The 24,086-nt window shown below is 39.6% G+C and overlaps 1 protein-coding gene across 2 annotated transcripts in view; it reads right to left on the bottom strand.

Annotated features, from left to right (window-relative positions):
• The window catches only part of NKAIN3 (sodium/potassium transporting ATPase interacting 3), a 359,636-nt gene that overhangs the window by 18,938 nt on the left and 316,612 nt on the right, over positions 1-24,086 (bottom strand). For both annotated transcript variants that reach the window (XM_065668345.1, XM_065668346.1), the window contains exon 5: positions 6,619-6,679. In XM_065668345.1, coding sequence (XP_065524417.1) covers positions 6,619-6,679 — 61 coding nt within the window. The remainder of the gene's footprint in view (positions 1-6,618; positions 6,680-24,086) is intronic.

Below are 24,086 nucleotides of genomic sequence, written 5' to 3'. Positions count from 1 at the left end.
AGGATAGCAAGTAGATGAATCAACAAACTCCAGCTGGACAGACCTCTAAAATCTACAGAATCTGTAACTGGACATGTGCATCCATCAAATGTTTAAGTGGGATAGGCTTGGGCCACAGCTGAAATGAAGGAGCACCCTGGATATTTCTGGTGCTATTGCTGATTGCACTTCAACCCCTCCTTCAGGTCATGGTAGGCATCTGCAAGGTGATGAGAACAGCTGCTATTAAGGAGCAAATTACTCTGTTACGAGCCACCCTGAAATGTGGGCAGCACCTCAGGGCAAGGAGCAACAGGAACCACCCATCACCAACCAGATGTCTTACGGTGTTAGCTGGGCTCCGTGTCACAGACCATGTCTGAGGACAGCTATGTCAGACTTTTCATCTCTGCAAGAGTCCACATTTGTTTATTTTTAGAAAACTGTTCAGTTGACTGAATCTTCACCTGGAGCACTGTGTTCAGCTCTGGGGCCCCCAACATGAGAAAGACATGAACCTGTTGGAGTGCTTCCAGAAGAGGCCACAAAGATGATCAGAGGGCTGGAGCACTTTGTGAAGACAGGCTGAGAGAGCTCACATTGTTCAGCCTGGAGAAGAGAAGGCTCCAGGGAGGCCTCAGAGCAGCCTTCCAATGCCTAAAGGGGGCCTACAAGAAATCTGGAGGGGATTTTTGCCAAGGGCATGTAGTGATAAGACAAGGCAGAGTGGCTTTAAACTGAAAGAGGGGAGATTTAGGTTAGTTGTTTGGAAGAAATTCTTCACTGTGCGGGTGGTGAGACACTGGCACAGGTTGCCCAGAGAAGTCGTAGCTGCACCATCCCTGGCAGTGTTCAAGGCCAGGCTGGACAGGGCTTTGAGCAACCTTGTCTGGTGGCAGCTACCCCTGCCCATGGCAGGGGACTTAGAACTAGATGAACTTTAAGGTTCCTTCCAATTCAAACCATTCTATGATTCCATTGTTCAATGAATAAACACTTAAGAACACATTCTTGCTATGGATCCATTGTTGTTCTGTGCCTAGCAGTACATATAGTCTATACCTTTGAAAATAAATGATTCTGTTGTTTTACAAAAACTAGTATATAAAATTTTTGGTCTTTTGGGTTGCTTATCCAGATAAACAGAAAGATGCAAACTGCTTTTCAAGCCTTCCAAAAATACTGATAGTCATATCCATTTTACAGAAATGCCAGAGCCTGGAGAATGCTGTCAACCTGGCAGCTACAGTGCTGTTTCAGTGCCAGGCAGTAAAACTTACAATTTAAAAAGCTGTGTCAAGTGTATTCATCCCTTGGTCAGTAAAAATACATTTTGTTTCAATATCTCAAGTCATTATGGCCTAGAGGTGAGAGCTGTGAGTGTTAAAGCCCGGTGATGATCTGTGTTGCTGGCTGTTGTGTGGCAAGTTTCATAAGTCCTCGTTTTCAGTGAGGTAATTTAGGGTAGTCGTTGTCTGGGGATGTTTGATTCTTGCATTGCCCAACAGAAGTGTAGTGCAGTATCCTCCTTCTTGGTCATCCTTGATAGTAATCATTTTATGACAAAAATTCTCTTTTCTAAAAAGTAAATAGACTCAACCACATGGACAATTGCAATGGCTGCAAAGATATTAGTAGTGGGTTCTCAAAAACTCCTTAGTTAAGCAAACTTGCATATTTACATATGAAGGTAATCACACATACAAACATATATAGGTCTGTTGCTAATTATTGCTAGTTCTTCATTCATTTTGCAAAAAAATTGCATATTTATGAGAAATTTACTATTGCTGGACCTACTACTATTTGTAACTACAAATATTAAATTAAATGTGAGGAAAAAATTCTTTCTCTCTTGTTTGATTACTGCCAACAGATGGTCAATGGTGTGTATAAATGTAATGACATATGTCAGATAAAGCAATGTAGTAGTTTTCCAGTGGTGGTAATAATGTAACTTGTGCAACTTAATATTTGTAAAATGATGGCCTATGGAGGTTCCTATTGATACCACAGTATAGGGAAACTCTTCCCTTTTAAGAGCAGATTCATCTTCCCCTCTGTTTTGAACGTACAGCTGAGCTCTAAATACATCTAGCATAAGGGAGAGAAAAATACATAATTTTTTGTTTATTAATTTTGTCCTGTGGTTTCATTTAGGGAATAAAGCTTTCCCTCATCATGAATGGAAGCCCTTTCCTTTATTTTTGCTCATGCACAAAAGAGGTTTGAGCTTCCTCGGATTGACCTTTTGGTGTTTCAGTCTTGTTTGTATAATAAATGTTGAAATCACAGTTGAGGTTTTGTGGCAAATATTCCCCTCTGATTTCACTGTTTTTTCCTTATGCAATTTGTATGCAACCCAGCTTCCACTCCACAAATTCACATACACTACAGAATTATCACTTCTGGCACCCATGACATGTGTCAATGTCATATTTATGAACTAGTATACAGCAGCAATAGTGCTATCAACCATTTCTCAAAAAGTCGAGAAGCTATTTAGAAATTTAATAATGATTTTAACAATGCATTTTGCCTAGGCTCCAGACTCTGCTTTATTAAAACCATTCAGGAACTCTGACAAGGTGGCAACAAGCTTCTGAGTTCATTTTTAGGAGAAAATGATTCACAAACAGGATAGTGACAGGCTTTAATGATTACAGATTTCACATATTCTGTTCCTTCAAAAGGGCTTATATAGATTGATAGATCTACAAAGAAAGAAATGAAGAAATGAAGAGAAGTGATATAAATAGACTTTTTCATTAGGATGAATGATGGCAGGTATTAACCCCACTACGGCAGTGCGCCTTCTACATGTCTTCTTTTTCATTCTTTTTGACCTGCTATCAGCTTCCTTCTAAGTAAAAGTTAACTACAGGCTGAAACGTAGGTAAGGTGAGCGATAGATAGAAATAAATGTTTCCTCAAGCATTATTACTGTTCATGAAAGTGTCCATCAGCCAAAATGTCAGTCTCAAAATCCATTTAAGCACTGCAGAGAGGCTAAATAGGCAGCTATTATTAAAGTCTGCCTGACGGGTTTCAGACCAAGAACTGGGGTTAACTTGGTGCACTGAATATTGCAGAATACTTTTAATTAGGGAGGCTTTCACTCTCAGATGGCTGAGGATTTATTCTGTGCAAACTACTGCAAAAATATGATAGAATAGCTGCATCTACTTAAGAAAAGAATCTGCTGCATCATATTAAAATGCATAAAGTTACTCTTTCATTACAGCTTCTTGGACTTTTATCCTAATGTAATCCCTGTCTACTTTTAACCTGACTGTTTTGAAGCACCACTGTACTTCTCTCTTAAAGGTTTCTTCATTATTCTGCAAGTTAGAAATGTGAATTTTTCCAGAATAAGTCCTGTTGTTCTTAGCTAATTACCAAATGAAACCATTTTCCCACTTTGCCTTACACAGACATTTCTTCATTTAAAACATACTTGTGGGATTGCTACGACTGAGTTAACATTTGTCTTCAATATATGTATCTATAAGCGTGGAGGACTCTAGAAAACAAATGGGCATTTTGACATAAATTAGCAGAAAGTGAGACACTAAAGGGCTATTTAGCTGCTTTTGGTTGGGTTCAGGATCTTAGAAGGGAATAAAAATAGCAACAAATCAGAAATTATTTCCCTTCACTGGCTGCAGAATCTCCTAGCTGTATCTATGTGGCTGCTATGACCAACTTCCAGCACATCGCTCTTGTCCCTGCCCCAGGTCATCCTCCCCTAACTAAAAAAATCTATTCACACAAGAGTCTAGAAGATTAAACGTAAAGGTACAAGTGAAAATGGGAAACTTGCCCATTCCTAATGAAGGACATTGAGCTAAATTACACCATACTTTCCAAGATGACTGAGATGATTTTCACTTGTAACAAAAGTTACTGCCGTCGGCAGTTCTGAAAGACAAGCAGAAATTAAATATGGATGTTCAGTTTCTCTGTGGATGGGCACTGGGTTAGGATCACTGTAGCACTTTGATGTGTTTTACTGGTTAATAAATGTCAGTTGTTCTCCATTCTCAGTGATTAAATTTCCATTGGTATCATTCCCTTGGACCTGTTGGAGCAAGTCCAGAGGAGGCTATGAAGATGATCAGAGAGCTGCAGCACCTGTCCTGTGAAGAAAGGCTGAGAGTATTGGGGGTTTCAATCCTGGAGAAGAAAAAAGCTCTGGGGTGACCTTAGAGAAGCCTCCAAGTACCTCGAGGGAGCCTACAAGAAATATGCAGAGGGACTGTTTCCAAGAGCATGTAGGGACAGGAAAAGGGAGAATGGCTTTAAACTTGAAGAGTGTAGATTTAGATTGGTTGTTTGGAAGAAATTTTTCACTGTGTGGGTGGTGAGACACTGGCACAGGCTGCCCAGAGAAGTCCTGACTGCCTCATCCCTGGCAGTGTTCAAGGCCGGGCTGGGTGGGGCTTAGAGCACCCTGGTCTAGTGGAAAGGTGTCCCTGCCCATGGCAGTGGGATTAGCAACCCAGCCCGTTCTATGTGATCATACGTCACAAGACTCTCAAAAGACAGTCAGGTAGGCTTGCAGTCAGAGGAAAGTGGATCAGGCCTTGCATGTCAAAGACAGACCGTGCCCCAACTCTTCTATAGTAAACTCGTTTTCTAAGCAGAAAAGGTCCTTAACTTGACAACGACCTTCTTGCGAGGCCCTGAATATAAACCACATATGCTCCTTAGCAGGTCACTGCATTTTCCATAAACATGTTGCATTTTTGCTGGGAGCTTTGTCTTTCAGACATGCATAAAACATAGATGTGTAAAGTGCACTATACACAACTAACCAAAACCAACACAAGCATATTATTATATGTAAAAAGAAAAGTCTGTCTTCCCAGGTACACATATATCTGTGCTTATATGTGGGTGTGCATCTACACACACTATTAGTTTTCGAAAGACACTGTAGTTTGTGCCTTCCTTACCAGTCTGCCAGCCTTCCAAATAATTTAATAGAATCTCTCTGCTCTAGAAGTTTAGTCTGTAACTGTGACTGTCTCATAAATGAAGTTTCCAGATACATATGAAGCCATAGCTACTGCCATGACTCACCACAGTCAGACAGAACAGAGCTGTCTCTGGATTTCACTGACCAAAGTCTCTGTTCATACATCCCAAATTATACAGCTGTCTTGCTATCATGCTATCCTCTGCTGTTACCCTGTGTTACCAGTTCCTAACTATCAATTCCCAGCTTTCAAGGAAGCATTGGCTTGACTTTTCCTCCTCCTCAAGACCTACATTTCAAGTTGCGTTGTTCACATTCCTCCTTTACAACACCAATCTTTGTCCAGGCTCCTTGCACCTTTTCACAGTACAGTATGTGCACTGTGCTTATGACTCCTTCCCATTTGATCTGAGAATCTCTTAGATATATTTTCTTCTTATCAGAAATCTAAACGTGTGTTAAAATAGATTTCACACGAATGTCTGTTGCATTATGATGGAGAACCAAACCTTGTACAGTTTGTAACAATGGAAAAGTATTTTGTTTATGGTCCTTCACACTGTTTTCAATCAGAAAGTATGGTTTACCATCACAGTCATGAATTACTTGAATTATGCTTTCAATAAGATTTTGCGATATTATCAAATGCTTTCCTGCAAACTGAATTATTTGTTTCTACTATATTCATTTCACCCACTAGTGCCATTCCGTGAAAAACAATGATGTTAAAATTTATGAATAAAAGTTTATGAATAAATATTTGGTTGTTTATTATTAATCTTATAGCCATAAACTGGTATTGGCACTTGTTCCTTTTTCTTTTTTTTTTTTTAATTGGTAGATATTTTATTGCTTCTCTCCTTATATATGAGAGGAAGTATCTGACATGATCACATGTTGTCCCTTTCATATAGCCCTTTTTTTGTATTTGCTCCTCATTGCTCATCCAGCATCGTTCCATCTTCACTACTGCTTTTACCAATTGCTATGGTAGTCATGTGGGTATGGTGAACTTGTTAGGTAATTCTTTCAACCTTTTTTCATACAGCATCCTACCAATTTTTCAGCATAGTTGTATTTTTCCAGTGCCAATTCAATGACTTTTGGTATATATATTTTTAAAGGTATGCACACACTCTTTAAACAATATGGGTAGTTATATGAGGGCTTTATCGATAAAGGCAGATTAAGAGCATGGGCTCACCATTTTACATGCATGTTCTAGTTACATTAAAATTTGAACAGGTCTGTCTATTCATCATATACTGCACACTGTAAATGGCTTGATCTGTCATTTCTGTTAGGTTTATTGTTGATAAAGCTGTCATTTGGAAAAACAGACTAACTGGCTTCAGGAGTTTAGATTCAAATTTAAATGTACCTACATAAAGACTTACATAAATATATATATGCAATGTGGATTTTCAGCAGTGTGACTGGCTCATGCAAGTGGTTCACAGATCTCTAGGAGGAAGTTTAAGAAGTACAATCCTGACAGCTAGATAAGGTGAGACTATGTAAACAAGTATGACTTTGAGCACAATTAGTCGTGCACATGAATGCCAGATTTTGCCAGTTTTCAAACTGTTCTTCACCTTGGTAGTTAATGCAAGACTAAGTCTCACCCCAGAGATGGAGAGGTATGTATCAGTACTTACAGCTGTCTTCCTCCTCCATGAAAATACTGATCACGTAACAGGCATACACAAATCCAATCAGCTGTACGAAAGAAGAGGAAAAGTAATCATTAGATTACATTGAACACTTATTACGCTTTTAGTACAATGTTGTATAAATGCAGGTACCACACTAAATTTTAAAAAGATTCATTTCCTGTATTTATGTGTAAATTTCACTGCAAATGGTCACAAACAGATAAATTAAAAAGACTTTCTCTCTTTTGCTCACGTTGCCTTATATTTTAAAATCTTTCCCAGTCCCACTGAGATCAGTATTGATGAACACTACTATTGAATAATACTGATGGAAACCACTTGGACCTTGATGATCAGCTATTGGTTGCATTCCTTTGTTTTCCAGTACCTCTGTTCTCACATGACTTTGATCACATGAACGTGGGTCCCGAGCACCTAGTTTATGTGTTGTGTTGCATAAAGTGTCCCAGCGAAGAACTGGTCAACAAAAGTTTAATTTGATATGTGAAGTGTCACAGTTGAACTCATCAGTGTCAGGAAATACCTTATCAGAAGGGTCTATCAGTAAATCACATTAACTATGCAAGAAATGAGCAGACTCATTTCCCCAAAGGACAACACGAGTAAAATCATGGCATTATTTCAACTGCATCTCTCACAAAACCATCCTCTTCCACCCAGATCTGTGTCACTTGCACCACCGAGAGGAAGGGATTAAGATCTTTAGGATCACGAACAGAAACTCTGCTCATTTGCGTTCCATATGGACAAAATGTTTTCTTATGACTACTGCCAAAGAAGCAGCAAATCCCACTGGGCAAGGAAATGATTAAACTGCATTGCCCAGACATGTCCATGCCTGAGAAAATATTGGTTGTGCAGCTGTACACAATTTGTGCTATCCGAAAGCCTTGAAAAGTCTGTTCATGAGAGATTTCTAAAATAACCCAGAGATTAGTTTTAAGAAAACTCCCCTTTCTCTGGTCAATTCAAAAAATCTAATTAAAATGGCTCTTCTAAGGGTGTCATGGATCAACCATCTGAGAAAGAGGTAATTTAATAGTATCTAGACAGGTATAAGCTCCTTCAGAAGCACAAAAATAATTCCAACCTGCTTTCTGGTAGGGCTGCATGAGGAGCTTTACAAGCAGCTCCAAGCACCTCTTGGCAGACAAAAAGCTTGTCCACACAAGGGAATTCAGGGATGTTAAGACAAATTAACTAAAGCTGTGAAATCAATGCACATAAGATAAAGTACATTAAATCCCTGTGTGGCCTTTCCCATTCAGAAATAAAGTGGCCTTAGTTCACTGCAGCTTAATCCTCCTCTAAGGGATTAATCTTCCCCATGGAGATTTAAGCTACAGTATGCTAAAGCCGAATTACTTGTGAATGAGACCTGTCATAGTGCTGCAGCACAGTCCTGTTGGAGCTTCCTTTATAGGACATTAAACTCACTGATGTTTCAGGAAAGACAGTACAACCCAATGTCCCTGTTGCTCTGAGCAGACTGCAGTATCATCAGCTTCCTTGGGTTTTTTGGGGTCCAATTTACTGAGACAGTATTGCCATAGCCTCTGTCAGGTGGACATCACTTTGTTGTAGCAATGCTCTGAGCCAGCTAAGTGCAAACTATCTGTGCCTGAGCATCCATGGCCCTCTGTATCCAATGTCATGGTAACGGCAGCCAATGGGACCAGGAGCCATGGTGGGGCTGGGGTGCTCAGTGAGAGCCCATGTTTACCTGCCGAAGTCTGTGGGTGGGTAAGAGGAGTCCAGCTTCTTGCTATTAATGAAATTGGGATCCTGTGGTTCTCCTGGCCTGCACCTCCAGAACCAGCTCTGGCTTACAGATTTCTTGAAAGATTAAGCACATTTTTTTCCCTAAACTTCACAGTGTAGAGCACCATTCAGGCATTGCAATTGAAGGAATATGATATAAAGGCTTCCAAAGAGGTGGCTGGTCTCTTCTCCCAAGTAACAAGTGATAGGAGAAGAGGAAATAGCCTCAAGCTGCACCACGGGACGTTTAGATTGGATGTTAGGAAAAATGTCTTCACTGAAAGGGTAGTCGAGCATTGGAACAGGCTTCCCAGGGCAGTGGTGGAATCACCATCCTTGGAAGTGTTCAAAAACTGTGTATAAGAGGCCCTTAGTGACATGGTTTAATGGTGGACTTGGCACTCCTGGGGTAAAGGTTGGACTTGATGAGCTTAAAGGGTCTTTTGCAACCTAGTTGCTCATATGATTCTATGATAAAGCAATAGTACTTCAGGTGTATTGCTTGTGCAATCTGAACATTACATATAGATTAAAAAATCATTGCATTAGTGCCACACAAACGCCAGAAAACAGGTGACTTTTCATGAGGAAATGTCACCTGTTTCTTTACAGTATTTCCTGTTCACCATTCACATAGTGCAATCGGACTGTGTAAGTGACTCGGGTATCTTTCTTTTCCCTAAACATGACTGAAATATTTTGAAGAATAAAACTGCTGAGTAAATAATGAACATGATAAAAATGAACAGTAGTACAGCTTGTGAGTTGAATAATTGTGAAGGAAGATCAAATATTTTGAATTATTTACCATTTTCCAATTTCTTTGTGTATTTCTTTTTTTAATTATTATTAGTATTCCGCATTAAATTAAATTTACTTTTATGAATGCAATTCCTTTTTTGAAGATACATGTGTACTCCGTAACCATGTGTATTATATAAAGCACCAGTTCACGAGGGCTTCCAGCAAATTCTCACACATGTATAAGATGTTGGACAGGTGGATAAAGCAGAGAAAGAGACTTTCACTCTAATGCATAACAAAGACAGGGGAAAACTCCCCAAAAGATCTTTCCTCCAAAAAAATATATGGGGCATGGCAAGCCTGATTGTTTTAGCAGTCCTAACAGCTTACATCTTGCTCTTTCAGTAGATCTTGTCTTTAGAGTAAATCTTCCCCATGCTCTGCAGTGCTTGAAATGTACTTTATCTAATCTCTGACCTTGCAAAATCAGCAGCCTCTCTCTGCTTCTCAGTATTTCTTTATATTTCTCAGTATTATTAGATAAATATTCCTAAGTCAGATAGAAATCACTGCTGTCTGTTATGTTTATGGCATATACTTGCTTAAAATACACAATTTTCCCCAATCTGTTTAGTTATTAATATCAGGGGAAATAAAAATATATATTCACCCTCTCCCAATTTCATGGTCTTCTCAGGGTAAAAAGAAAGATCAGGTTCACACTGAGAGGTATCATAACCCACAACACTCCAAGAATACCCTTCTGTAATTAAATGGCAGAATGCACATTTCTGAAAGAATAAATTAAACAGGAGGGGAAAGAACCCTTTACCACCAATTGTCAGGCATTACTTTTCAGAGATGGACAGCAGTGTTTGGTTTGTAACTAACATACTAGTAATTATAGTTGGGTAACCAATACAGTACAATTAACATGAAGTGATAAAATGGGAATATACTCTTCTACAGATGAGACCCATTTCCAGATCCTTAGATGAGTTACAGCCACCACAGTGTGAACATTTTTATAAATGAATTAATTAAAATCTCTTATTTTGCTTTATTGATAGGCACACTAATAAAATATTTATTCTGACAAATTACTTTTGCTATCTTGATTAACCCAGCTACTGTTTAATTAATAACATTATGCTCATGTGAACCCATCTAGCCATCATGTTAATTGCCAATTTGCACTGAGCTGACTGATATGTACCACTCAGTTTCTTGATATTGGAAATGTTGGCTTTTGGCCTGGCACCAAGTGATAGACTTAAATGTGTGTTCCCTGATAACTAAAGAAAATGTGATGCAAATGAGCTGGAAGATACTTAATTTGCTCATCTTGAGTTTCAGTAATCATTCAAAGGGAATGACAAAGTGGTTGGAACAGGATATCAGAAGCATCAAATGTCACCCGCACCTGAAAGTATAAATGGGAGCCTCTGTCTTAGTACAGAGAGCAATTTAGATGCCAAGCTGGACTTGTCTTGACAATGTTAAGTTTCAAGGCATGGAAACCTTTAGGGATCTCTGCACTGCACAGGGGAATCCCCATCTTGCCTGCAGAACACAGACCAGTAACCTGTCTCAGAAAGCACTTGTCAGTGTTATTCTGCAGAAAATCAAGTGAGAAACTGAAGGAAGAGGTTGCTGTCCCCTGTGTTCATCCAGCTACACAGCTGTTATGGTACATATCTTGCTCTTGAGAGAATAAGCAATACATAAAATACTCAGATATTTCATAGAATCACTGACTGGTTTGGGCTGAAAGGGACCTTTAAAGATCACCTCATCCAAGCCCTTGTCATGTGCAGGAACGTCTTTCACTAGATCAGGTTGCTTAAAGCCCCATCCAGCCTGACTTTGAACACTTCTAGGATGGAACATCCGCTAGTGTTCTGGGTAACCCGTTCCAGTGCCTCATCACCCTCACCCGTATGTTCACGTTCTTTCTTATGTGCAATCTCAATCTACCCTTTCAGTTTAAAACCGTTGACCCTTGTCTTCTCACTACAGACCATGGTAAAATGTCTCTTTCTGTCTTTCTTTATACATATACTTATATGTAAATATAAATATAAATATGTACATGTTATTTATATAAAGCTCCCTTTATATATTGACAGGCCACAATAAAGTCTTCCTGCAGCTAAATAACCCCAGTTCTCTCAGCCTTCAGATCATTGTCATGGCTCTCCTCCACACCTGCTCAAGCAGATCCATACCATTCTTGTGCTGGGGACCGCACAACTGGATGCAGTACTCTAGGTGGGGTCTCACAAGGGTGGAGTGCAGGGGGAAAATCACCTCAGCCTGCTGGCCACACTTCTTGTGATGCAGCCCAGGATATGATTGGCTTTCTGACTTTTGCTGGCTCATGTACTGTTTTTCATCCACCAGGATCCCCAAGTCATTCTCCATATCACTGCTCTGCATACCTTCATCCCCCAGCCTGTACTAATAATAAGGATTGCCCTGAGCCATGAGCAAGATCTTGCACTTGGCCTTATTGAACTTAATAAGGTTCACACAGGCTCATTCCTTGAACCTGCCAAGGTCCCTCTGGGTGACATCTCTTCCCTTTAGCATATCAACTACACTACTCAGCTTTGTGTCATCAGCAAACTTGCTGAGGGTGCACTCAGTCCTGCCATGTCATTAACTAAGTTATGAAATACCACTGGTTCCAGTATGGATCACTGAGGGACACCGCTAGTTTCTATTTGGACATAACTCTTTGGACACGGCCATCCAGTATTTTCAGAACCACCAGTATTTTCATACCAAACCCATTATTTCTTCAATAACTAGCTGGTGAGTGTTGCTCTCATTCTCCAAATCATAGCAATGAGCAGGATTAGGTTGGTGGGGAACAACTGTCACCTAGGCTAAGCTGGCAGAAACTTCAATGTGGAGTGCACAAAGGGGTTTCTTATTAGTGAAACATGGGTACATTTATATGATGCTATTATCAAGGCTTTTGATGCATAATTTATTCTCTGCTGACAGCCTTAGGTAGAAATGAAGTAGTACTCTCTGCTATTTTTCTCCGGTGCAGGCAGTATAGTCTCCGGAGGACCTAAGTGCTTTATTCTAACTAAAATCTCTAGGCTTAAGCTATGGACATCTGCATGAAATATAAATGCCTAGTTTAACATAAGTGAAATTAGGTTATACAATTGTCCATCATTAAACTGTAAGAAACTGTGAAAACATGTAAGAAATTAAAAAACTAATCAGCTGAGCAAATATATGTTGTCACATATAATTGTTTTAATAAATTAATATTGTTAGAATATATCCTATTAAAAATAAGACCAAAATGAGTGTAAAATGCATATTTACTTGCAATTTAATGTTACCAGTCAATGTGGATTAACCTTTCTTTAGGAAAACAAGGACAAATACAAAATAAAATTAGAAGTGATTATTTAAATCAAGGGTATTTTCTGAAGACTGAAATATTTTTGATTAAAATTGATGAATCAGATAACTTTGATTCAAATCTTTCTGCTTGACTTTTTCATCATCAGCTGTGGCCTTTATATATACTCCCACAGTATGTGATTACTTTCAGTTCCACTGGTTCAAAGGAGAAGTGAGTGTATACCGGATATTTAAGATTACATGAAGCAGTGCCCTAGGCTATCAGGTTAATCTTCAAGATTAGGTGTACAATAGGACACTTATCACTGTTAAGCTACTAGGAAGTGTTTTGTAGAGATCTCATTACAACAACATAGGACCATCCAAATAAACTAAATAAATGTTCAGCAGTCGGGGCTCCCAGAGGATGTATGTGATGCTATAGGTAAACTAGATTTGGAAGATTCCTCCAATCAAAAAGATAACACAGCCGTGCTTCATGTCCTTCCTCGTGCATATCCAGTTCATCCAGATTGTCATTTCAATGAATATAGCTTTTTTCTTGACTTTTATTTTGCTCATGACAGCTAAAAAACATTATTTCCCGTGTATCTCTGCAGTACTTCAGAAGTATAACTTGGCAAACACTCTAACAAAAGGGTAAACATGGGTAGTTCATCTTCTAAGCAACCTACTTGCCTCTAACAGTCTTAATATTCTGCAAAGAAGACTGTAAAGCCCTTTTCTTCCATTAAAGACTAGAAAAAATTGAAATCAGAATGGGATATATATAAGAGAAATAGGATCTGTGAGTATATATGAATCAGCAAGAAGATAGAAACACAGCTAAAATTATCAAGCAAAGAGACAGTATGACTCCATGTATCACAAGACAATAACAAACCAATCAGGATCAAGAGTAACATTAGTATACAGTTGTAGCATAATAATAACCATTCACTATGACTGCATGATTATATACTATATGCTATTGTATATAATCATCTAATTATGTCACTGTATGTAATTATGCACTATAACTGCTTGATTATATACATTTTATTAGAAATATATTGTAAAATTATATAATCATAGACAATTTAAAAATTGAATTAGAGAGTCTCAAAAGTTCTTGTTTTCTAGAACTATATGATGAAATGCACAACATTTTACAGTGGTAGCAGCAGGACCCTCAATCTTAAGATACTTAGAAATCTAAAAACCATAAAAGCAGACAAACAACCAGGAAAAATGTCCAGAAAACATAGCAGGATATGGTAGCAGCAACACCTGAAGTACATTATGTGGTCTAAACACTTTTTGTCTGTTTTTCCTTCATCTTCCTAAAATCTATTGGATTTGACTTGAATAAAATTCAGCCTTTAAGGGCTCTGTCTACAGATTTCATCACCACTGCCTACAGCCAGTCTGATCCAGCTGTGCCATTTACAGCTATAGTGGAGAGGTCCCAGAGGCTGCAACTCTGGTAGGCCTTAAAATGTGTTAAGGACTGCAAAAGTGGGTGACAGGAACTTGCAGGTACTTTTGCTTTATGTTGGTTGCAGAGAAACAAGTGAGCAGAGATATTAAAATAAATGTCTATCCCTAAAATCCATAGAGGTTGCTATTGGCTAGTACTGCAGGAGATGGTAATTCCTCTTGAATGCCACCTATGCAGCACTGGGAGGGGAGAAAAGCATGCTGGAAAAGACTATACCTGTTAGCTACCTATGCTTTTTCAAGTCCTACGCTGTATCTGCTGTTCTCAAATCCTGGATTCCCTGGTGTTCCTTCACCTTTAAATTAAAAATTGTATTTGACAATCCTGTTTTCCCAGGCCAAGATCAAAACAATTGTTGCCTGCACTGAGTTTGGGATTTTGTCTCTCCAGCAGCATAAACATATAATTACCCCTATTGCCCAGTTGCCCAAAAAGACTTTACCAGTTAAGTGGAAGACTGACATGTTATGTTGCAAAGGTGTGTCCCAGTTTTGTTAGGATTGAGAAAAACAAGTGAGAACATCATGTATACTCACTCCCCCTCTCCAGAAAAAAACTGGATAAGCAAGCAAGACTTTCTCTAGATCTAGTTTTCCTCCAGCGTGTAAAGAAAAGTTGTCCTACAAATGGGCTCAAAGTTCTCATATTTAACTTGATGACTAATTGTCGTGGTTTAAACCGATCCACACAGCTCATCTACTCACACCCCCATGACCCTCCCCGCTCCCGCAGGGATGGGGAGGAGAATCGAGAGAATGTAACTCCCACGGGGTGAGATAAGAAGAGCCCAGTAACTAAGGTATAACACAAACCACTGCTGCTACCGACAATGATAATAATGATAAGAGAAAATAACAAGAGAATAAGATACCACCGCCGAATGAGTTCGACCCCCCCGAGGAGAGAGTGTGCCCTTCTGGGTAACTCCCAGTTACCCCCCTGGGTATGACGTGCTGTGGTATGGAATACCTCTTTGGCTAGTTTGGGTCAGGTGTCCTGTCTCTGCTTCCTCCCAGCCTCCCCTCGTCCCCGGCAGAGTATGAGACTCACAGAGTCCTTGGCCAGAATAAACATTACTTAACAACAATTAAAAACCATCGGTGTTATCAGCTCTCTGCCCAGGCTGGAAGGCAAAACACAGAGCTTGAACCAGTTACTAAGAAGGAGCAAAATGGCTCCTGGTAAACCCAGGACAGTATCCACCCCTTATTCCATACCATTCACATCATGCTCAGATCCCACATTTTCAATATACCATCTCTCTTACATATATATATATATACACATATATATATATATATATACACATACACATCCACACACACACACAGACAAAGAAATCATTTCTTAGGGTAAACCCAGGACACTAATTTGATTGTGAAATGAATAATAGGGAGTGAGAAAATCCTTTACATCTAATTTCACAATAAGCAGACAGGATTGCCTGCTTTCCTTTCTGTAAACTTGATATTGTGCTATTTAGTTTCACATTTTCTAAGCAACTACTTTTATTTGCTTTTACCTTAACTTGTCAGTGTTAAGGACAATTTCAGAGCTACCTGCAGATGACACAATATTTCACATCTTTTGATATAGCAAAGAAATTCAGGTTGACGGTGTAACGCAAAGTTTTTCTTCAAGGTATACATCATGTAATGACTTCACCTCCACTAAGTTGCATGTACCACTTAGGAAGCTGGCAATGAAATCAGAAGAAAGAATGAAAGAAATGTCTGCCAGTGACTAGAGGCAATGCAAATCTCTTTGGCATGTGACAAGGTACTTGGAAAGGTTTCTGAATCCCAGGGAAAACGATTTTGTATGCAGGAGGTACCAAATTAAATTACTTTCAGAACAGCAGAATATTGCAACTCTTGGCTGTTTTCAATGCTAGTACTCCTTTTAATTCTTCCACTGCTTAGAATGCAATTATAAAAATGTCCTTTGACAAAGGATATTGTTTCCCTCGTTACTAGATCAGAAGGCACATAATGAGAGTATTATTTCCATTTACTTACAGCAGTAGACATAGACAATGCATTTTAATTCCAGTAATACATTTAAATCTGTGAGAATTACTTATTTTCTACAAAACTATTTCTTTCCCTCCATGCACATTGTAAATAGCACATGCATGAAACTATTACATCATCAGGACATGGAAATACAAATAACAGTTTCAAGAGTTCAGTGGGGTGACAGTGAGTGTAAGAATAGAATTACTAGTCTGATCTCCACTGTTCTCTAACCTCCCCTATAGATGTTTCTTAAATACCTAGGTAATAATAGCTAAGACTGAACAAATTATTATTCTAGCTTCTGTTAATCCCTAAACATGGTTTGAAAATTGTATGAAAATAAAATGCAAAGCTTTCACTAATAACAATTACGCCAGAGCATACCTCAGGGAAAAAAAGAACAACAAAAAGCAACCCACAGATAAAACTTAAGCCATCATGTTAACTCACGTTAGGAAATGTGCTATGATCTAATAAACTGCAAAGTAAGATTTAGTCTCTACCCATACCAGGATGCTCATATTAGCCCCACTAGTGGAACCCTCAGAGAGGATTTTCAGGAGTGGTCGACAAAGAAATGCAACTCAGAAATAAGCTCCAAAGCCTGAAAGACATGCACCAGCTTAGACCTGGCCACGATTAAATCACAGGGGAAAAAAAAGTCTTGAATAATAACCAAGAAAAGGTTAAAATTCACAAGGGTGTAGAAATTCATGTAATGCAGCATGGATGAGCACCAATTGTCTGAAAACTTTTCCTATAATCAAGTCTGCAGAGGAAGCTGGAAAAGCAGTGTACACAGTATGTCTCTCTGTGAATCTCAATTCCTAATAATTTTTGGACATTGGATAGTTGAATTTTCTTTTTCTACTAATATTTTCTTCATACAGACAAGGGCAATCAGGCAGGCAAAAAATAATTATTTTGATTTTTCTCTTGGATGCGCAAATATACACTGGAAATTCTTAACAATCTTATCTTCCTTAGAGCGCCACAGATGATGTCTCTCTATTCTTGGCAAAGAAAGTGTATCTTTACCTATAAGAAGGTATGAAAAGACAAGACAAGGTAAGAACAGGCAAACAGATGATAGCTTTGATTCACAGAAATGATAGTTGAAACAAATCACTTCTATGTTCACCAGGCTTTGATACTGTTTTGCCTTTTTGTGTGTGTTCATTGAAATACTACAGTAGTGTACCACAAGTAAAAGAGGTAAAGACAAGAATTCTTGCTCATCACTTTATTTTTCCTAATCAATTTCCATGTAATTGGATACCTAGCAGATGATCTACCACGTGTGTTTTCACTTGTGTATGAATCTGTTGCGTTCAAACCACACAGCAAATTACTTGATTTTGAGCCACAGGTGATTTGGTTTTGCTCTTTGGAAGAAACAATACTATAGTCATAAATATGGCTGGATTTATGTGTTTGGCAGGTAACATAGCAGCCTCTTCACAGAACTGTAATGTCTAAAACTGCAGCACAAAGAACTCTACAATAGCAATGCAGGTAATTTTGAAAAACCTTTGTTTAAGAGTTGGATTTCTATTACGAATATCCTTCACACTGTAGTTCTTCCTACTGTGGATAATATCATTTAATTCCTTCAGTCTGCTACCTGAATGCACAGATGGAGGTACATAAACACACATACACACCCACACACACATCCTTATAATGCTTTGTGGAGTGGTCTGTGGTGATATGTCAGAAACAAGACTACCATAAAAGCAGCAAGGTTATCAGTTTGCTCAGGAATTCCTAGTTAAACTGTGTGCTAAAAGGCTTTTGTGCTGGATTCCCACTGGGCAGAAAAGCTATCAAGAATTGCAGTGAAGCTTTGCTTTCTATCAGTGCCTAATGAATTTCAGAAGCTGCCTCTCCAGTCATATCTGACCCAGTGTGATCTCATAACACATCTGCTTAGCACAGTTTATTTGCTTGCAATATAAGGTCCCAGTATGTATGTTGCAGCTTTACGTCCTATTCACTCCAGTTTCTTACCAACAGATTCCACTTGTCTCTGCATCCCACTGCTCCGTTTACCCTCATCTAGGTCTAATTCTGCAGCCTGAAGCCCAGGGTGCACCCAAAATCATTATTTCTTTTCCAAGAAGCCTAAGCTCAGCCTGCAATCAGGGAGCATGCAATACACAAGCTATGCTGGAGACATTCTAGTAGAAAGGACATGGTCTCCCCCTGTCAGTACAATACCAGCATAAGTATCCCTATCTGGCTTGGGAGTGTGCCCCCACATGCTGGGTGTATGGGTGGCAGCAAATGTATATATGGCCCCAGAGCCAACTTTCAGGATGTTTTAGAAAATGGGAGGCAGATTTGGTGCTCTAACCTTGAAGCTACTGCTGCAAAGAAATGCAAATGTAGCAAGAGAGAGCACCTGAAAAAATCAATGGCAAAATGATCCAATTCTGCTTTGAATTGGCGGCACTGATTATAGAATCATAGAATAGTTAGGGTTGGAAAGGACCTTGGAAAGGTTCATCAAGTTCCAAACCCCCTGTCATGGGCAGGGACACCTCACACTAAACCATGTCACCCGAGGCTCTGGAGCACTCACAAGTTCCCTGGGCAGACCATTCCACTGCCTCACCACCCTTACAGTAAAGAACTTCTTCCTTATATCCAATCTAAACTTCCTCTGTTGAAGTTTTATAGAATCACAGTATAGTTAGGGTGGGAAAGGACCTCAACGCCATAGGCAGGGACACCTCACACTAAACCATACCACCCAAGGCTTCATCCAACCTGGCCTTGAACACTGCCAGGGATGGAGCACTCACAACCTCCCTGGGCAACCATTCCAGTGCCTCACCACCCTAACAGGAAAGAATTTCCTCCTTATATCCAATCTAAACTTCCCCTGTTTAAGTTTTAACCCATTACCTCTTGTCCTGTCACTACAGTCCCTGATGAAGAGTCCCTCCCCAGCATCTCTATAGGCCCCCTTCAGGTACTGGAAGGCTGCTATGAGGTCTCCACGCGGCCTTCTCTTCTCCAGGCTGAACAGCCCCAACTTCCTCAGCCTGTCTTCATACGGGAGGTGCTCCAGTCCCCTGATCATCCTCATGGCCCTCCTCTGCACTTGTTCCAACAGTTCCATGTCCTTTTTATGTTGAGGACGCCAGAACTGCACACAATACTCCAGGTGAGGTCTCACGAGAGCAGAGGGGCAGGATCATCTCCTTCGACCTGCTGGTCACGCTCCTTTTGATGCAGCCCAGGATACGGTTGGCTTTCTGGGCTGCGAGCGCACACTGAAGCCGGCTCATGTTCATTTTCTCATCGACCAGCACCCCCAAGTCCTTCTCTGCAGGGCTGCTCTGAATCTCTTCTTTCCCCAGTCTGTAGCTGTGCCTGGGATTGCTCCGACCCACGTGTAGGACCTTGCACTTGGCATAAAGTTGGCATCAGCCCGCCTCACAAGCGTGTCAAGGTCCCTCCGGATGGCATTCCTTCCCTCCAGCGTATCAACTGAACCACACAGCTTGGTGTCATTGGCAAGCTTGTTGAGGGCGCACTCAATCCCACTGTCCATGTCAGCGACAAAGATGTTGAACAAGACTGACTGCTCTGTAGTTCCCTGGGTCATCCATTTTCCCCTTCTTGAAAATGGGGGTTATATTTCCCTTTTTCCCGTCGTCGGGAACTTCACCTGACTGCCATGATTTTTCAAATATGATGGCCAGTGGCTTAGCAACTTCATTTGCCAGCTCCTTCAGGACCCACGGATGGATTTCATCAGGTCCCACGGACTTGTGCACATTCAGATTTTTAAGATGGTCTCGAACCAGATCCTCTCCTACAGCGGGCCCAAGGTCTTCATTCTCACAGTCCCTGCGTCTGCCTTCCAAGACTTGGGTGGTGTGGTCAGAGCATTTGCCAGTGAAGACTGAGGCAAAGAAGTCATTAAGTACCTCAGCCTTCTCCAAATCCAGTGTAGCCAGTTCTCCTGATAGCTTCCGGAGAGGGCCCACATTGTCCCTAGTCTGTCTTTTAATTGCTACGTACCTATAGAATCCCTTCCTATTATCTTTCACATCCCTAGCCCAGTTTAATTCTAACTGGGCCTTAGCTTTCCTAACCTGGTCCCTAGCTTCCCAGACAATATCCCTGTATTCTCCCCAGGCTGTCTGTCCTTGCTTCAGCCATCTTGATCAGAGACAGATATTAACTGGAAGCATCTCTTTGGAGTCCTTGACTCTGGCTCACCTAGACTGAGCTTTTGGCTGCAGCGTATAGAGCTTCCTTCCAGAAAATAAGCTCAGATTTAAAGAAATTTAGGACACAATTGATGGTGCTTATTTGTGTCTTGTTCTGATATGAAGACAAACTTAGAATTACACAGTGTGAACGAGAGGAAGTCAGATAAATGAAGTGCCAGCCCACTTCTCCTCCTCCTTCTCCTTGCATACAGAGCTGGAACAGATCATTGCCTAGAAATATTCCTCTTGTACATCAGGGACACCAGGACCTCAGAAGTATGTCCTTCGTCCCTGGAAGATATATTAATATACATGGGGGAGGCTGAACACATCACCAAAACAGGTAGCTTTGGACATCTGGGGTATGTTTATAGGGGTTTTCTGCTACTGTTGCACTGGCTGTTTGTTCGAACCCTGCTTCCTTGCAGGTACAAATTAGTTTAAGCCTACTAAACCATGTGGTGTTGCACAGGCTAGCTGAATAAATATGTGGGAGGTGAAACTTCATGGCATTCTTTCCCCTGCTGTTACAATTCCCTTATATTGTGAGCAGGAGTAGAGCTAGCTCATTTAAAGGAAACTCAGGTAGTCTATTTTATTGACAACTCACAGCTCTTTGAAATGTTAACTTTTACAAAAGAGAATTTTCATCAAAAAGAAAATCAAGGAGAGACAGTCTGGCTCCTGTAATAAGCAAATCAGCACAACTGTAATTTTTCAGTATGAGGACATGAGGACAAATGTGACAGAAAGCTGAAAAATGGAAGATGACAGGAGAATGCCATGTCCCATGTTAAAGCTTTTTTTGGGGATAGGTGATCCAACTGATTTGTTGGCAGGTCTCTAACCACAGCTTCTCCAAAATCAAAATAGATCAGTAATAGAATGGCATGGAATATTTCAGTTGGAAAACACCTACAGCGACCATCTAGTCCAACTGCCTGACCAATTCAGGGCTGACCAAATTAAAGCATGTTGCTAAGGGCATTTCCAAATGCCTCTTAAACACTGACAGGCCTGGGGCGTTGATTGCCTCTCTATTAAGCCTGTTCCAGAGTTTGATTACCCTTTCAAAGAGATGGTTCCTAATGTCCAGCCTAACCTCCCCTGGCTCAGCTTTGAACCATTCACATGCATCCTATCACTGGATCCCAGGGAGAAAAGACCTGCACTTCTCTCTCCACTTCCCCTCCTCAGGAAGCTGTAGGGAGCACTGAGTTTACCCCCTCAGACTCCTTTATCTGCAAACTAGACAAGCCCAGAATCCTTGGCTGCTCCTCACAGACATACTTCCAGACCTTTCAGTGCTTTGGGGCTCTCCTCTGGACACATTCAAGGATGTTCATGTCTTGCTTAAGCCATGAGGCCCAGAACTGCACACAGCACTCAAGATGTGGCCGTGCCAATGCTGAATACAGCAGAACGATCACCTCTTTCAACACCACTGTAAAAATTGCTTGTATCCTGCATCCTCAGTGCTACACACAATTCTTTGTCCTCATCTCAGAAGCAGATAAATCAGAACATGTACAGAGAAAGGAGTCAAAGATAATCAAAGATATGGGTAGGTTTAGAATAAGGAAAGATTAAACAAATTCACCATTGGAAAGGAGAAAACTGATGCCAGAATTATAGAAAAAATAAAATAATGAATGACTTGGACAAGATGAATACAAAATAATTAACCCCACTTTTCATTATATAAGAACAATGGAAAATCAAACTGAATCATCAGATTACAGACTAGGAGGTTGCCTTTCATCACAGACTGAAGGAAGGACATTTTTCACACAAATCAGACTTAAGCTGTGGAACTCAATGACCAAAGCACGCTGAAGACATGAGCCCTAGCAGTGAAAAAGCTGATTAGGTACATGCAGGAAAAGTGTTCTTTGAAGGCTATGAAAAAACAAGATTTCAGCAGCAACATATTTCTCCCAGGAACTCCCAGACAATACTGCCAGGAAATGTTAAACACTCATGTTTGCTGCATTAAACATGTCAATTTCCTACTATTTATGTCCGCTAAATTCATCTGTAAATCACATTGCTGTAAAATTAGAAGTAATACACAATGGGAAATTAAAATACTAGCTCTAGGCTTAATGTATGCATTATTTGTTGAATTGAAATGCATTAATTGAAATTGGGTTTCATTCAGGATTTGGAATATATATGAAATGATTCAGTTAGGTATGCTACCTGTTTCAAATGAAAGGGAAGACAGGTTAAATGCTTCCACATAAAATATTAGGAATAGATATGAGATGCTCAGCTATCATGCAAGATTTCTAGGATTTCTCTCTGTAGTTCATAATCCAAGATTTCCTTGCAAATTTATTCATTCTGAGAAATATGGGCTATGATCAGAGCTGGGCCAGGAAAACTTTTATTGTTTTATTATGAGTAAAGTGGCTATAGTAAAACGTCAAAATACTTTGTGGATTTGGTCCAGAAGTCTTCAAAAAGCCACATTAGTCAACCAATTTTTTCTTTTATTTAAGAACTGAAACAACTGCATGGAAAAAAGCCCTCTTAAATGAAAAGAACGATGTGTTAATTGTCACATTTCTAAAATGATGTTTTGCTGACTATGGCACTCATAGTCACAACCTTATCTCAAAAACTGACGCCGGTCTTCCAAGTACCAAGCACACTTATGAGCATTTTGTATTTTTCAGATTTTTGGAAAATTAGTTTTTCCACGGTCCACTTAACAGATATGTTGAAAAGAAAAACCATGCACAGAAGCAACTTCCGTATGGGACCGGTGGACCAAAAGTCTGTCTACTTTTAGGCCATTAGTGAGAGGACTGAACTGTATTCATAATCTGGAATATCAACTAGTTGGTCCTGAAAACTGGCCTGAGAAATCCATCCCCAAGTGAAGAGAACCTAGAAGAAACCTGTTCTTTTGTTATATATATTATTTTCTTACAGACTTGCCCACAAAATTCAATGTCTCTTTCACCATTTAGGTTCTTCAGATAAAAAAGCAACCTGAGGATTTAGTTAAGGGAGTTCAGTAGTTTTATTAAAACCTAAAGATCTCATATTCAGCATGTAAGCTCCTACTGCCTGTTTATAGAGATTCACAACTGTGTGACTCAATCTCCACTAGAACTCATTCTTCTTTAATTTTTCTTTGTATTTTCTTAGAGAAATGACTCTTTCTTTACATTTGTACATGGCATAACAAATGTGTATGCTTACAAAAAGACACTTCCAAAAATTCCCAGCATTTAGCAAAAATATATTTAATCTCTAAATTACATGTACATTAAGTATTTAAAAATAATTATCAACTAAAAACTTGTGCTGAACTTGACCTTTATTTAAAATTACAGAAAAGATTCTATGTTACTATATGAAAAGAGGAACAGAGCAATAAACCAGTAATATTTGGTAAGGATGAGGTTTAAGAGAGAAACGGTGAAACAGCTTCATGGTGATGTGGCCAAGGGACATCTCTATTCTGTGTAATACTATCAAATATAAGTCATACTGAATCTGTGACCTATGGCTCCTTATGTCTTTTGCACACCTAATGCTAAAATGATACTGATCACTGATAGGGCCTTAAGCAGGAAGGAAAATGGACTCTGAAGAAATAACAAATAATTATTTCCGGTAGCATTCTGGTTGCATATTAGCTGAATGATGTGAGAAACTGAATTTACCGGTTCATTGACTCAATCTTAATTGTAGCCTTGATTTGATCATATATTCAATCCTTTCCATTGGCTGAATTGAAGTAAATCATCTTAATAAAGTGCTTGCTTAGTTGCCTATTTGTTTGCTAAATGTTTTAATAAAATCTATAAGCTT

The sequence above is a fragment of the Lathamus discolor genome, chromosome 2 (genome assembly GCF_037157495.1).
Source record: "Lathamus discolor isolate bLatDis1 chromosome 2, bLatDis1.hap1, whole genome shotgun sequence".
Taxonomy (NCBI): domain Eukaryota; kingdom Metazoa; phylum Chordata; class Aves; order Psittaciformes; family Psittacidae; genus Lathamus; species Lathamus discolor.
The sequence above is the reverse complement of the archived record's forward strand: the minus strand, read 5'-3'. Positions and strand labels throughout refer to the sequence as shown.